The 13,963-nt window shown below is 41.2% G+C and overlaps 1 protein-coding gene across 4 annotated transcripts in view; it reads left to right on the top strand.

Annotated features, from left to right (window-relative positions):
• The first annotated feature begins 3,502 nt into the window (after positions 1-3,502).
• Positions 3,503-13,963, top strand: part of FBXW2 (F-box and WD repeat domain containing 2) — a 32,264-nt gene continuing 21,803 nt past the window's right edge. For 2 of the 4 annotated variants that reach the window (XM_078375399.1, XM_017975830.5), the window contains exons 1-3: positions 3,503-3,540; positions 3,641-3,749; positions 8,982-9,491. In XM_078375399.1, the coding sequence (XP_078231525.1) occupies positions 9,002-9,491 (490 nt within the window). In that variant the 5' untranslated portion in view covers positions 3,503-3,540; positions 3,641-3,749; positions 8,982-9,001. Of the gene's footprint in view, positions 3,541-3,640; positions 3,750-3,811; positions 4,009-8,981; positions 9,492-13,963 lie in introns of those variants that run through there. The other 2 variants (XM_078375403.1, XM_035255939.3) reach the window with 2 other exon arrangements.

The raw sequence follows: 13,963 nt of genomic DNA, 5'->3' as shown, positions 1-13,963 counted from the left end.
AAGTTTATCTCAAAATGGAACAAGGCTGGGTGTGGTGGCTTACCCCTGTAATCCCAGCACTTTGGGAGGCCAAGGTGGGCAGATCACCTGAGGTCAGGAGTTCAAGACCAGCCTGGCCAACATGGTGAAAGCCCATCTCTTCTAAAAATACAAAAAATTAGCTGGGAGTGGTCATGGGCACCTGTAATCCCAGCTACTCGCAAGGCTGAGGCAGAATTGCTTGAACCCGGGAAGCGGAGGTTGCAGTGAGCTGAGATCACGCTATTGCACTCCAGCCCGGGCAACACAGTGAAACTCCACCTCACAAAAAAAAAAAAAAAAAAAAGGAAGACAACATATAGTCCATTTTAGATGGAACTGAAGAAACTAAAATTTGATGTTTTCTCTTTCCCTGGAGCATGCATGTGTGGGAATTATCCTAAACGTCATTTTTATCAGCAAGTTTATTTCAAGCAACAAAACAACATTCAGCATATTTCCATGTACCTGTCACACAAGCAATTATACTGAGGATTCTATTCTCATGCCAGGCTATATTTCATCCTTTACTTCAACATCCAACATGTTGATCTTCCTGCCTGCCATTTACAACAGCTTTTGTTATTATTTGGCTAGGAATAACTTCTTATATTTAAAGTTGGCTTTGTTTTCTCAACAATCATCACACAATCTTGAAAACTTTTACAAAGTGGGAAAGATCTAACCTAAACATTTCAAATTGTAACTGGATCTAATGCTGTACAGTTTACAGATGGCCCTGAGGAGGGCCTTTTCCATACCCAGCTTGGGCTCCAGGCTCAGGTTCTTGGCTTCCCTTGCTCGAAGAATTGAGCAGAGGGTCTTACACCCATGGTGAGTGTTCCAGCTCCAAACAAGTGTTCACCGACTGAGAGACTGAGCAGCAATGCAGTTTATTGAGCAAGTGAAAGTAAAAGCTTCCACAGCATGGAAAGGTGTAAGAGGACCTAAGAGGGTTGCCGTTGTTAGCTAAGGCTGCCTAGGCTTATATACCCAAGTAATTCTGAGTTGCTGAGTGTTTGCCCCCTAGTCCTGTGTGGGGAGAGGGCTTGTGACCATGAGTCACCTAATTTCTCCTCTTGAGTTGCTGAGCGTTTGCCCCCTAGTCCTGAGTGGGAAGAGGGCTTGTGACCATGAATCACCTAATTTTCTCTTTCTGGTGGTTGTTTCCTAGTTTCTATTGATCTTACAAGCAGTATCGGAATGTGGTTGAACAGCTAACTGATACTTTGAACACAGACTCCTGTTATGGTTGAGGTACCCATGTTGACCTTTTCCCATGCTAGGGTTTCCAAAAAGTTTCCCATTGACCCAAAAGGTTTTATTCCCTCAAAATGAAAGGGAATTTTTATATATGCTGAATTTAACAATCGAATAGGTCTTGTATTTAATTAAATATTACTTCCATTTTGCAATTAAAAAAATTTTTTATAGTCATGAATTTTCCTCCTGGATCTCCTCTGGGCTTAAATTTGCAGTTTGGTTTCCTGGTCTATGAGAGATCCAAACAATATTATCTCTAGGGAAGCTCCATCTGGACTTTTTATTTGATTCATCAAACTCAGTACTGGGGTTGAGAATATTTGCTCCAAAGAGATATGGGTGCTTGATTTTCTTGGTTACCCCGGTACTGCCTTCCCTGTCATAAAGTCTCCAATTTGTATATCCATGTCTTCCTAAAAGTCCTATAATGCTGTCATCAGTCACTCTCTGACTTAGAAGTCTAGAGTGGCATCCTGTTGCTTAACAAATCAAATGTGCTGTCTTGAGAACTTACTTTTAGGATACCATAGTTGACTTCCACCCCACACAATCAATTTTTATTTCCCATGTTTCAAGTACCCTAGATGAAGTCAGGATGCTTGGAACCTTGGCCATGCACTACCGTCTACTGGATATGTGTCTCTATTATTGTCTATGTTATATTATTGGACTGTGCTATCAAGTATGATAGCCATTAGCCACATGTGGCTATTAAAATTTAAAGTAAGTAAAATTAAGAATGTAGTTCATTTACATCAGGCACTTTTCAAGTGTTAGTAGCCACAAGAGGCTAGTGACTGCCTTATTGGACCGCACCAAGAGAACAATTCCATCATTGCTAAAAGTCTTACTGGACAGTGTTGGTATAAGATGCATGTGAATATGTGTGTATATGTATATGGTTTAGGAACCCTTACAGAGAAACAAGGATAACTTGTGGACTGGACATCGTGGCTGACCCCTGTAATCCTAGCACTTTTTTGGGAGATCCAGGCAGGTGGATTGTTTGAGCCTAGGAGTTCAAGACCAGCCTGGGCAACATAGCGAAACCCTGCCTCTACAAAAATACACACACACAGACAGCCAGACATGGTGATACGCGCCTGTGGTCCCAACTACTCTGGAGGCTGAAGTGGGAGGATCGTTTAAACCTGGAGAAGTCGAGGCTGCCGTGAGCCAAGATCGTGCCACTGTACTCACTGTATGTACTCCAGCCTGGGCGACAGAGTGATACTCTGCCTCAGCAAAAAAAAAAAAAAAGGGTGGGGGGGATAACTTGTGCTCCGAAGTCGGTTTGGGTTGACATCCTATGACAGCCATTTACTATAACCTTAGGCAAAATGCCTAAATCTTTTGATTTCAGTTTCCCCATCTCTAAAAATGGGCCTAATAATAGTAACTAGCTTGTGGGGTTGTTGTGGGAACTGAGATGGTACACAAAAAATGTTGAGAAAGTGCATGAAATTTAGCTCAGTTTTAGTTCCTGACGCTAAAAGGTTTGCATACTTCATTTCCTTAAATCCTCAGACACTTCGGGTGGGTAGCTTACTATAATTGCTATGCAGATGAAGCAATCTGAGAGGTAAAGTACCCAGGCGACAGCCAGAGTGTAAATGCTGCGATTCATTCAAATCTATGTCACCTGACTGTCTTTTTTCATTCACCAACCTCCTTACCCTGCTTTATTTTTCTCCTTAGCACATCACAGATGCCTTACTTAATTTATCGGTCTTCCTCCTCCTAATAGATGTCCCAGGCGGTCAGGAATTTTTGTGTTTTTTGTTCACTAAACTTACTCGCAAAACAGTATTCCGGATAAAAGAGGTGCTCAACGGGTTGTATGAATTTGGACACGTCTCTTAACTTCTCTGAGCCGCAGCTCCCTCTCCGTAAAGTGAAGAAAAGAAAAACTGCAGTTGGTGCAAGATTGAATTGGAGGAGGGACATAAGAGCGCTGTGCAAACCCGGATGTATGGGTACGAAGGGAAGCTCTGCTCTAGTCTGTACCCAGTCTAAGCACCCTGGGGGCCGCGCAACGCGCGCCCAGCTTCCTAGGACGCTCTTCCCCAACCCCGACTCCCGGCCTCCAGCCTCCCACAACCCACCACCTCCCACCTTCCCCCCTTGGGCCAGGGACCGGAAGCACAGCCGCTTCCGCCGGGCGCAGCGGGGCTGACGGACGCGTGGAGATGACGTAGGCAGCACCGGAAGCCGCTCCCCTGTGAGGCTGCGGACCGGGAGCGGCGGCCGCAGGTCCAGGTTTGTATGCGAGGCGGAGCCGGTCTGGGAGGGGACTCTCAGGCGCCCGCGCTTCGGCTGACCCGCCGCGCCTTGGCGGTTTGTCTTTTTCTCCCTGCAGGCGCCATGGCTGCGGAGCGGACCCGGCCGCTGCGAGGCTCTGGCGGCCCGAGCGCGCCTGGTAGCTGTGAACCCGGCGCGAGGTCCCGGGCCCCGGGGCGCTCGCTCAGGTCAGTGCCGCGCGGAACACGATTCCGGGAGCGAGGGACCTGGGAGCGACGAATGGGTTGTTGGGATCTGGATTTTAGAAATGGGAAAATAGGGTTTCGGAGTTACTGCCTCCTAGTGCTTCCATTTCCTTAGCTGCGAAATGAGTTAACTGTGATGTCCCAGGGCTACCAAGCGTTTGAAAGATGAAGTGTGATGAGGTGGTTTATGAAGTACAAAGCGCTGTACTGCGCGATAATTGTGGGTATGCCATGGAAACAGGTGTGTATGTGTGGTGCTTCTCGAATTAAAGCAAAGGTAACTATTAATGCTAAATAATAATGCTAACTGACATTTACTGAAGACTTGCAGTGTGCCAGGTACTGTGCTAAACGCTCTACGTGCACTGTCCTGTTTAACCCTCATAAAAACCCTTGTAGGTAATGCTCTTCGTGGCTATATTTTACAAGTGAGGAAACAGGGAGTGAGGCATGTAAAGTGATTTGCCCAAGGTCACCCAGCAACAAGTGGAGTTGCAGAACCCGTATTTTATAAACATTATTTGTATTCTTTCAAAGCTTTAAAAAATTCACCTTAAAACTAAAGGCTGTTTTTTGATAGTGTATTATACTTATGTGGTTCTCAGTTTTTAAAAATATACAATGAAAAGGGACCCCTCATTCCTGTTTTCCAGCTCCCCAGTTCTCTCTGGAGGCAACCAGAGTTATCAGTTTTTTGAATATTCAGATTACATTTTATGCAGATGTAAATTTATACATGTGTATACATTTCTAAAGCCTCTGTACTCTTTGTCAGGAAAAGAGGGGGGGAAAGGAAACCTCCTTCGGTATGCCACTAACAATTACGTTGCTTGCACTCTTGACTAGGCCAGGTTCTGATGGAGTAGGAGGGGAAAACGTATTTATACTTTTTTTTTTAGACGGAGTCTCGCTCTTTAGGCTGGAGTGCAGTGGCGCGATTTCGGCTCACTGCAATCTCCGCCTCCCTGGTTCCAGCGATTCTCGTGCCTCACCCTCCTGAGTAGCTGAGGTTACATGTGTGTGCCAACACGCCCGGCTAATTTTGTGTGTGTGTGTGTGTGTGTGTGTGTTTAGTAGAGACGGGGTTTTACCATGTTGATCAGGCTGGTCTCGAATTCCTGACCTCGTGACCGCCAGCCTCGGCCTCCCAGAGTGTTGGAATTACCGGCATGAGCCACCGCGCCTGGCCTACACTGTTTTATCCAGAAGGTTCTTTCTCTAATAACTCAGAGTGTAGGTTTTGAGGCTATTGTATATTGAGGCTGCTACTTCCTATGCCATTCTGGGAAAGCCATTCTACTTCTTGAGCCATAAAGTTCCTCATTATGTTAGGTAAGGGTGGGATTATTGATACCTTCCATGAGGTTATGAAGATCAAATGAGATAATGTTTACCAGTGATACTTTTTCTTTAAATAAAAGCAACATAAATATGCCAGTTGCCTAAGGTAACATAATGGCAGAACCTGAGGGAGACTAACCCCAGGCTCTCATCTTCCAATTTAGGAGTCTTTTTGTTACATGACCCACTTCCTCAGAGGTTTGTGATTATTGATACTGAAAGCAAGAGGGCAAGTTGAATGTTTTAACTCTCAGATAGGGGCTTGGGGCAAGGGGGCAAACAACAGGGAATGTGGCTAGTATAAGGCACCTGCAGGGAAACTAGAGCCTCTAATAAACAAATGAGTGCTCTTCATTATAAAATTAAACCCCTAGTAAGTTTGAGCCCTTGAGTTTTTCTTCCAGGTTTTTTTTTTTTTTTTTTAAAGACTAATCAAGTGCAGTAGTGAGAAGGAGGGAAAGAGTAGAACAAGGAGTTCGGTCTGTAACTGACTGTGAACAATCAACTGAGATAACTGACTACCTTCAGACCACCTCTTCCAGGTGTTTTTAAGGGAAACTTTGTGATGATAGGGTTGAAGAAGATGGTAGTGGTCATGTCTAGTTCAGCCTCAGTGTCACAAAAATCTTGCCTGCCAGGTAATCATAGTAATAAAACTAACAAAAAGTATCATTTGAGTTTTAATCCTCTAGAGTGTGTACACTGTGCTAAGCATGTCCCTCCTATGTTTCTGAGTTCCACCCTTCAAGTTAGATGAAAGCTTCCGTTTTACAGATGACAGAACTGAAGCTTAGAAGTTAGTTGGACATGCCCATAATCACATAGGAAGTGGCTGAATCAGTAAAGCATTTCGACCTCCAAAGCATTTTTATTTATCACATTCTGCCTGTGTGTCCAGCTGTCCTTGACTGTTTGTGGTAATGGGAAACTCACTGCTCTGGAGGCAGCTATTCTATTGTTGGAAAGCACTGAGATTTAAAAGCTTCTCATGTTAATTGAAATCCCATTTCCTGATGTTTGTGCAACCAGTATATGGTATTTCTAGAGACTGTCTAAAAGAGTCCAGTTGAGACCTGTTACCTTAGAAAGCTCCCTCCAAAGTTAGTTGATCCTTTTAGAAAAGAAACAATTGGTTTTTTTAAATAGTGCATTCTGCAGTTAGTGAGACCTCCTTTATTAAGAAAAAAAAAATGCTTTTTTCAGAATAATCAGAGGTGAACTGCTCAGTTTTACAAGAGATTGAATGGTTTTAAAGGCAATCTAAGAGTTGGGAAAAATTTTTTTATTAAGAGTTAGGAGAATATATGAATCTCAGACATGGCCGAGCTTTTTAAAGGTGCTCACTGAAAAAACTGTCCATAATCTTTAGTGGTGTCATGGACACATTAATTTAGCATGTTGTAGTATGTCTCTTAGATATCTGTGGATGATGAGAACCTGATAATATTTTAATAGGTATTCTAAATTTGCCTTGTAGCTATTTATTTATTTATTTGAGATGGAGTCTTGCCTCTCTTGCCCAGGCTGGAGTGCAGTGGCACTATCTCAACTCAATGCAACCTCCACCTCCTGGGTTCAAGCAGTTTTCCTGCCTCAGCCTCCCGAGTAGCTGGGATTACAGGCATACTTTACCACGCCTGGCTAATTTTTGTATTTTTAGTAGAGACGGGGTTTTATCATGTTGGTCAGGCTGGTCTCGAACTCCTGACCTCATAATCTGCCCTCCTCAGCCTCCCAGAGTGCTGGGATTGCAGGTGTGAACCACTGCACCTGGCCACCTTGTAGCTGTTTAAATAACAATTCAGCTCACATAAATACAACCGTTTCTACAAAATAGATGTGTGTTGGCATGTGTATGTATGTGTGTATATAGGTATGTATAGTTGTGATGGAGGAAGCCTCCCACACCACACTTTTCACTGTTCAAAATGTTTCTGGAGCAGGTGTTTTGGTGTGTGTTTTTAATTGACCAGTATTAATTAACTAGCTATTGTGACATTGTGTAGATGCCCACAGAAGGTAATTGCTTTGTTTTGTTGTGAATTGTTATTTTTTAATAGTAGATCTTTTCCAGAAATGTAATATAGATAAGAGGGTTGTTAGGATTTAGAGGAAGGAGGGGGCTTTTTATTGTGTGATAAGTTGATAAAACTTTTAGTGATCTGATTTTTTTGTCAGCTAGGTAAATTTTTAATACAAATTAATAAATCCTCTCTAGTCCAAACTCTTTGGCTTCGAAAGTATTATCTTGAAGTCTAGTCACAGTTCCAGAAGTTCAAACAATTAGCAGATGATGTGATTGCAAGATTTGGTTGCTTTTACTAATAAATCAGACTGCTTATTTGTCTAAGAATGTTTTTGCCAAATTTGATATTGGGCACTTAGGATTTTTTTCACTTTACATTAACAAAGTTGGAAGATGAGAACTTGCTTTTTGTGTATACCTGATCCAGGTGATATGTCTGGAAAGCAATTAACTTTCCTTTTCTAGGTTAATTTTGGACATATATTTTTTAAATTAGTATGACAATCTTGTGAGAAACTGAGTATTCAAATTAGAAGGAAAGTTTTTATTAAATCTTGGAACTATTTAAATATATGGAAATAAAGAGATTAATAAATCCCTATGCGCCCATCACCCAGCATTAACATATAGTCAACACACAGTCTTGAGAAAGATAGTTTTTACTGGTTTATTTTTTAATCTATCATTAATTTAATCATTATTAAGAATGAGTTAATGCCTGTTGACACTAATGCAGGACAACTTTTTAAAAATTACTTGTTAAAATTAGCTCTGGAGCAATTTGGCATTCTCCTAAGGGAGAAAATGGTCTATTGGGTAGACACACTACCCCCAGATCTTATCACCAGATCTTGGTTCTCCTGATTGTCACTCACTTTAGAGAGAGAGCTTGGTATCCTGATCTTGAGAGCACTGGCATCCAGTCTGTTCTGCAACTATTTAATAGCTCTGTGAATATAGACAAATCACATACCTTCTCTAACCTGTAGTCTCATTTGCAAAGTGAAGATGATAATGCCTATTTTCTGGTGTTTTATAAACATCAGGATTATTAATTTGCTTTATTTGTGTAGGCCTCCAGGACCCTCATGACTCTCTGGGGCCTGTGGTTAAGAGTTGTCACTAGCTCATACGAGGCTTATAAAAACAGACTACAGCCAAATAAGGTCTTCGGTAATTCATTTTCTAAATAGGCAGTGCCATAAAAAAGTTGGAAGACCCAGAATACCTGAGGCAGATAACTTACTACACCAGCTTACTTTTCTTCCCTAAACCTTTTCAGCTGAACATCTGTTGCAAAAGCAGGTAGTCAGTTCTATGATTTTGGTGACAGGTGGTGCCTGCCATGATAATCAGTGTCTCAGGTTATTGCTCAGGATACTTGTTTCTGATTGTCACATCCTGGTGCTTGCTTTTGTGATTTTAGTACCCAAATAGAATGTATTAAGGAATTAATTAAAGAAATTGGTTTTTAATGGTTTTGATGAAGGAGGGGTGTATTATAAAATATACTGTTTTGTAATGAATTGTTGGTAAATCTATTACCATGAAGATGCATGTAGCATGTGCTAGACTTCAAAAGGATTAAGTCACACATACCAGTCTGTTTCACTGACTTGTTTTGGAGATCATGATTTGATAAAGTATGTTTTCTCAAATGTGTTTTCTTTGGCGTGCATGGAAAGTGTTCAGATAAATATAGTGTATTAACTAATGTTGTAATGTAACTATGCATAAAGTTGTAATGGCAGATTTTTTTACACTAACTTTTAATACCTCATTTGTTAGCAGTCTTGCTTGAACAGTCTTTTTGAGCAGAACTAATACAATATTTTGATGTGCCACAGGTAAATTTTTCCATAACCTTATGGAGAGAAAGGACTTTGAGACATGGCTTGATAACATTTCTGTTACATTTCTTTCTCTGACGGACTTGCAGAAAAATGAAACTCTGGATCACCTGATTAGTCTGAGTGGGGCAGTCCAGCTCAGGCATCTCTCCAATAACCTAGAGACTCTCCTCAAGCGGGACTTCCTCAAACTCCTTCCCCTGGAGCTCAGTTTTTATTTGTTAAAATGGCTCGATCCTCAGACTTTACTCACATGCTGCCTCGTCTCTAAACAGTGGAATAAGGTGATAAGTGCCTGCACAGAGGTGTGGCAGACTGCATGTAAAAATTTGGGCTGGCAGATAGATGATTCTGTTCAAGACGCTTTGCACTGGAAGAAGGTTTATTTGAAGGCTATTTTGAGAATGAAGCAACTGGAGGACCATGAAGCCTTTGAGACCTCATCATTAATTGGACACAGTGCCAGAGTGTATGCACTTTACTACAAAGATGGACTTCTCTGTACAGGTAAGAGATGCTGGAACTGTTTTTTGGCTTTGTTTTGTATTTCGTAGGGTGTGATCTTAAACCAGTTCTCAGCTTTGAGAATGGCAAGTGTCAATTATATGAGATATGTACAGTGACATTTTTTTCTCTATCCCTGAGTGGATTTTCCACCCGTATCCTTTATCTTGTCTCTAGAGAACACAATCATTTTTGTAAAATTTTATGAGAAAAACACTTCAGACTGTCTTAAACATTATGTGTATTATAAAGCTATTGATTACTTTTTCTCTGTGTTTCCTCTATGTATAGTCCTCCATCTTGCTAAATTTTGTTTAATTTTCTGTCAACACTGATATTTGAGAAAAAAACAGTGGAAACATTAGTATTTAATCCTAGCAAGTAGTTAGATCATTTTGGCTGAATTGCTTATCCTCTCGGTATCTTTAAAATATGGGAAAGGAGGCCGGGTGCGGTGGCTCACGCCTGTAATCTTAGCACTTTGGGAGGCCAAGGCTGATGGATTGCCTGAGCTCAGGGGTTTGAGACCAGCCTGGACAACATGGTGAAACCCTGTCTCTACTAAAATACGAAAAAATAGCTGGGTGTGGCAGTGTGGAAAGGAGATATTTCTTCCTTGCTCTGAAGTCCTGTGATTCTAAATAGAAGAAGCAGAAGTTGGGAGTTTGGGCCGGGGAATAGAGAGTTGGATATTTTTAAACTAGGCAATTAACTTTATAAAACAATGTAATTATTAAAAATCTAAAATTATATATATTATTTTTCATTCATAATAGTCATGTGTTTCTGTATATAAGTAATGCCCATGTGTTAGATAATATGTTTTGACAGGCAATGTAAATAATTCTTAGGCAGCATTTAGAATAGCTCCAGGCAGTTCTTACTAATAATCCCGATGCCTGTTTTCTTATATTATATATAAGAAATGCTTGGTGTTTTTTTTTAATCAAAGAAAACTTCTAATAAACATTTGTGTACAGTATAAACTGTTCCTTTGTGTAAATATATCAATAGTCATCATTTAGCCATTTCCATATTGGTGCACGTATTAGTCCATTCTCAAAGTGCTTAAAAAAAAAAAAAAGCTGCCTAAGACTGAGTATTTTATGAAGAAAAGAGGTTTAATTGACTCATAGTTTCACATGGCTGTGGAGGCCTCAGGAAACTTACAGTCATGGTAGAAGGCAAAGGGGAAGCAAGCACCTTGTTCACAAAGAAGCAGGAGAGAGGGAGTGTGAGTGAAGTGGGAAGAGGCACTTATAAAACCATCAGCTCTCAAGAGAATTCACTCACTATCATGGGAACAGCATGGGGGACCACCCCTATGATCCAGTCACCTCCCACTAGGTCTCTTCCTCAACACCTGGGGATTATAATTCAAGATGAGGTTTGGGTGGGAACACAAAGCTTAACTGAATTATCTGTTTTTTTCCATTTGGGACAGAAGCCTAAATGTAGAATCACCAGATACAGAAGTATGAATTCGTTTTTAGCGCTTTTTTTTTTTTTTGAGACAGAGTCTCGCTTTATCGCCTCGGCTGGAGTGCAGTGGCAGGTTCTCACCTCACTGCAACCTCCACCTTCAGGTTTCAAGTGATTCTCCTGCCTCAGCCTCCCAAGTAGCTGGGATTACAGGTACATGCCACCATGCCTGACTAATTTTTTTTTTTTTTTTAATAGAGGTGGGGTTTTACCATGTTGGTCAGGCTGGTCTTGAACTCCTGACCTCAGGTGATCCGCCTGCCTCAGCCTCCCAAACTGCTGGGATTATAGGCCTGAGCCATCACACCCGGCCCAATTTTATAGCTCTTCTTAGAGTCCTTTTCAGATAGATTGACTTGATGCCATGCCAATATAGTGTTTTTTTTTAATCGCTCATTAACCTGTAAAAGCCAATATAGTCTTAAGTAACTTATGTCTCCCTCAAGAGTCTCACCAGACTCAGTTTTAATATTTTTAATGTTGAGATGTATCATTTCTCAAGACTGTTTTACAATTGCATTTTTTTCTTCATTAAGGGATACATTATGTGGTGCTATGTTCTCTGAAATGCTAGATACTCTGCTAACTTTAGAAAATAAACATTTGATTTAAAGCATTTCATGGTTTGGTTTGTCATCCTGAAGTTATTTCACGCTTTATTTTTCTTGTTGTTACAAGCCTGATTGCTAGAACAGCATCACCAGTTCTTCCAGGCTTTGATGTACTTCCTTTGTTGTGGTGATGGCTTTCCTATGTCTCTTTTGCCTCATATTTTTAAGGATTAAGATGCAGTTGACCAGGTGAGGTAGCGCATACCTGTAGTCCCAACACTTTGGGAGGCCAAAGCAGGCAGATTATGTGAGCCCAGGTGTTTGAGACCAGCCTGGGCAACATAGCAAAACCCTGACTCTACAAAAAATAGAAAACTTAGCTGGGTGTGCTAGCTCACTCCTGTAGTCCCAACTACTCAGAGGCTGAGGTGAGACAATCATTTGAGCCCAGGAGGTGGAGGTTGCAGTGAGCTGAGATTGTGCTGTTGCACTCTGGCCTGCCCAACAGAGCAAGACCCTGTTTCAAAAAAAAGATTAAGATCCAGTATCACCTTGGAGCTTGGAGCTTCTACTGGCAGTTGACTCACTGTTTTCACAACCACCTCTAGCATTTTTTTTCCTTTCTTCTTCTTCTTTTATTTTTTTGAGACAGGGTCTCCTGCTGTCGCCCAGGCTAGAGTGCAGTGGCGCAGTCTCAGCTCACTGCAGCCTCTTCCACCTGGGTTCAAGTGATTCTCTTGCCTCAGCCTCCTGAGTATCTGGCATTACAGGCACACACCACCACAGCCCAGCTAATTTTTGTATTTTTAGTAGATTTAGGGTTTCACCATATTGGTCAGGTTGGTCTCAAACTTCTGACCTGGTGATCTGCCCACCTCCTCCCAAAGTGCTGAGATTACAGGCATCAGGCATGAGTCATCGTGCCTAGCCACTTTTTTTTTTTGGGAGACAACGTCTCACCAGGTAGCGTATGCTGGAGTGCAATGGTGCCATCTTGGCTCACTGCAGCCTCTGCCTCCTGGGCTCAGGTGATCCTACCACCTCAGCCTCCTGAGTTTAGCTGGGACTACAAGTGAGCACGACTACTGCCTGGCTAATTTTTGTATTTTTTGTAGAGACAGGGTTTCACCATGTTTCCCAGGCTGGTCTCAGAACTCTTGGGTTCAAGCAGTCCACCCACCTCAGCCTCCCAGAATCCTGGGATTCCTGGTGTGAGCCACCACGCCTGGCTCCTCTTGCTTTAAAAAATTTTTTTTCTTCTCTCATCAAACTTTACTTTTGAAATGTAGTAAAAACTGCCGTGACTTGGAGTCAAAGTAAATGGGAAATATTCACTGAATTCTCTAACTACCTGGAAAGTTAATACCTACAATTCTGCATTTTAAAATTATTCTCTAGGTGGGTCTATATGTTAATGTGATTTTTATTCTGATTAAATTAATCAGTTTTGCATATTGAAATTTATGCTGTGCTGTGGGTATTGAAAATGATCCAAAGCATTAGTCTAATTTTTCTAACAGTAGCATCCCTGGAACCGTGAGGGAAGTATTTGTTACAGAATTATACATGTGTTTGTGTCATCTTGTTACTTAAGAGGTTGAATTTTCACTGTGGTAGAACTGGAAAAACACTGAATTTGGCAATAAACTTAGAGTGACTCTCACATTAGTTCCTTGAGTAAGCAATAGATAGTTTTATTAAAGCGACGGATGGCTAATGCTAAAAATTCACATAAAGTGAGGTACTTATCTTTCTGTTTTGCAATTTATTTCTGAAATGGTAAGAAAGGGACCTATTATGCTTGGTGCTGTTCAGTAGATACTTATGGGATGCCTGCTGTTTGAAAAATAATGTGAGGGCATACATGGATAAATTAGAACAGTTCTTTTCTTATAGAACATACACACCGCGGCCAGGAAGATGACCTGGCGAGGTAAAAGTCTCTGTGTGGACTATAGTGAATCAGGAACACTTTGTAAAGAGTGCAACTGCTGCTCCATTGTAATAAATTATTACCATGTGGGTGGGATTCAGGGTCAGAGTTATTAGATCTGAATATTCAAGAGAAGCTTGAAATCTAGAGTTCTATGAAATAGTCTGATTTTTTTTTTTAAAGTATTGTTCAGATTTTTAAGATACTGAATAGGGAGGCATTATTTTCTTTTATGTGATGTAATAGTCCACATTTATTTAGTCCTCTTTCACCTCTATGCTGCATTACTGGTGACCTCTTTGAAAACATGTTGGGTTAGACAGTGCAGCAAATGGGAGTCCAGAGGGGAGGCTTGACATAAAGTCAGAAAGGAGCAGAGAATGGTGGCTCCTGAAGGATTTTTAGAAGTAGACTTGCATCACTGTAAAATGGAACTCAACTCAACCTGATTATTTTTTTATATTTTAGCACAGTGTTTTCCTCTATGAACTAGTTTAAATAATTAGTTT

The sequence above is a fragment of the Callithrix jacchus genome, chromosome 1 (assembly GCF_049354715.1).
Source record: "Callithrix jacchus isolate 240 chromosome 1, calJac240_pri, whole genome shotgun sequence".
Classification (NCBI taxonomy): Eukaryota; Metazoa; Chordata; class Mammalia; order Primates; family Cebidae; genus Callithrix; species Callithrix jacchus.
Note: the sequence above shows the minus strand (reverse complement) of the source record. Positions and strands in the feature narration are given on the sequence as shown.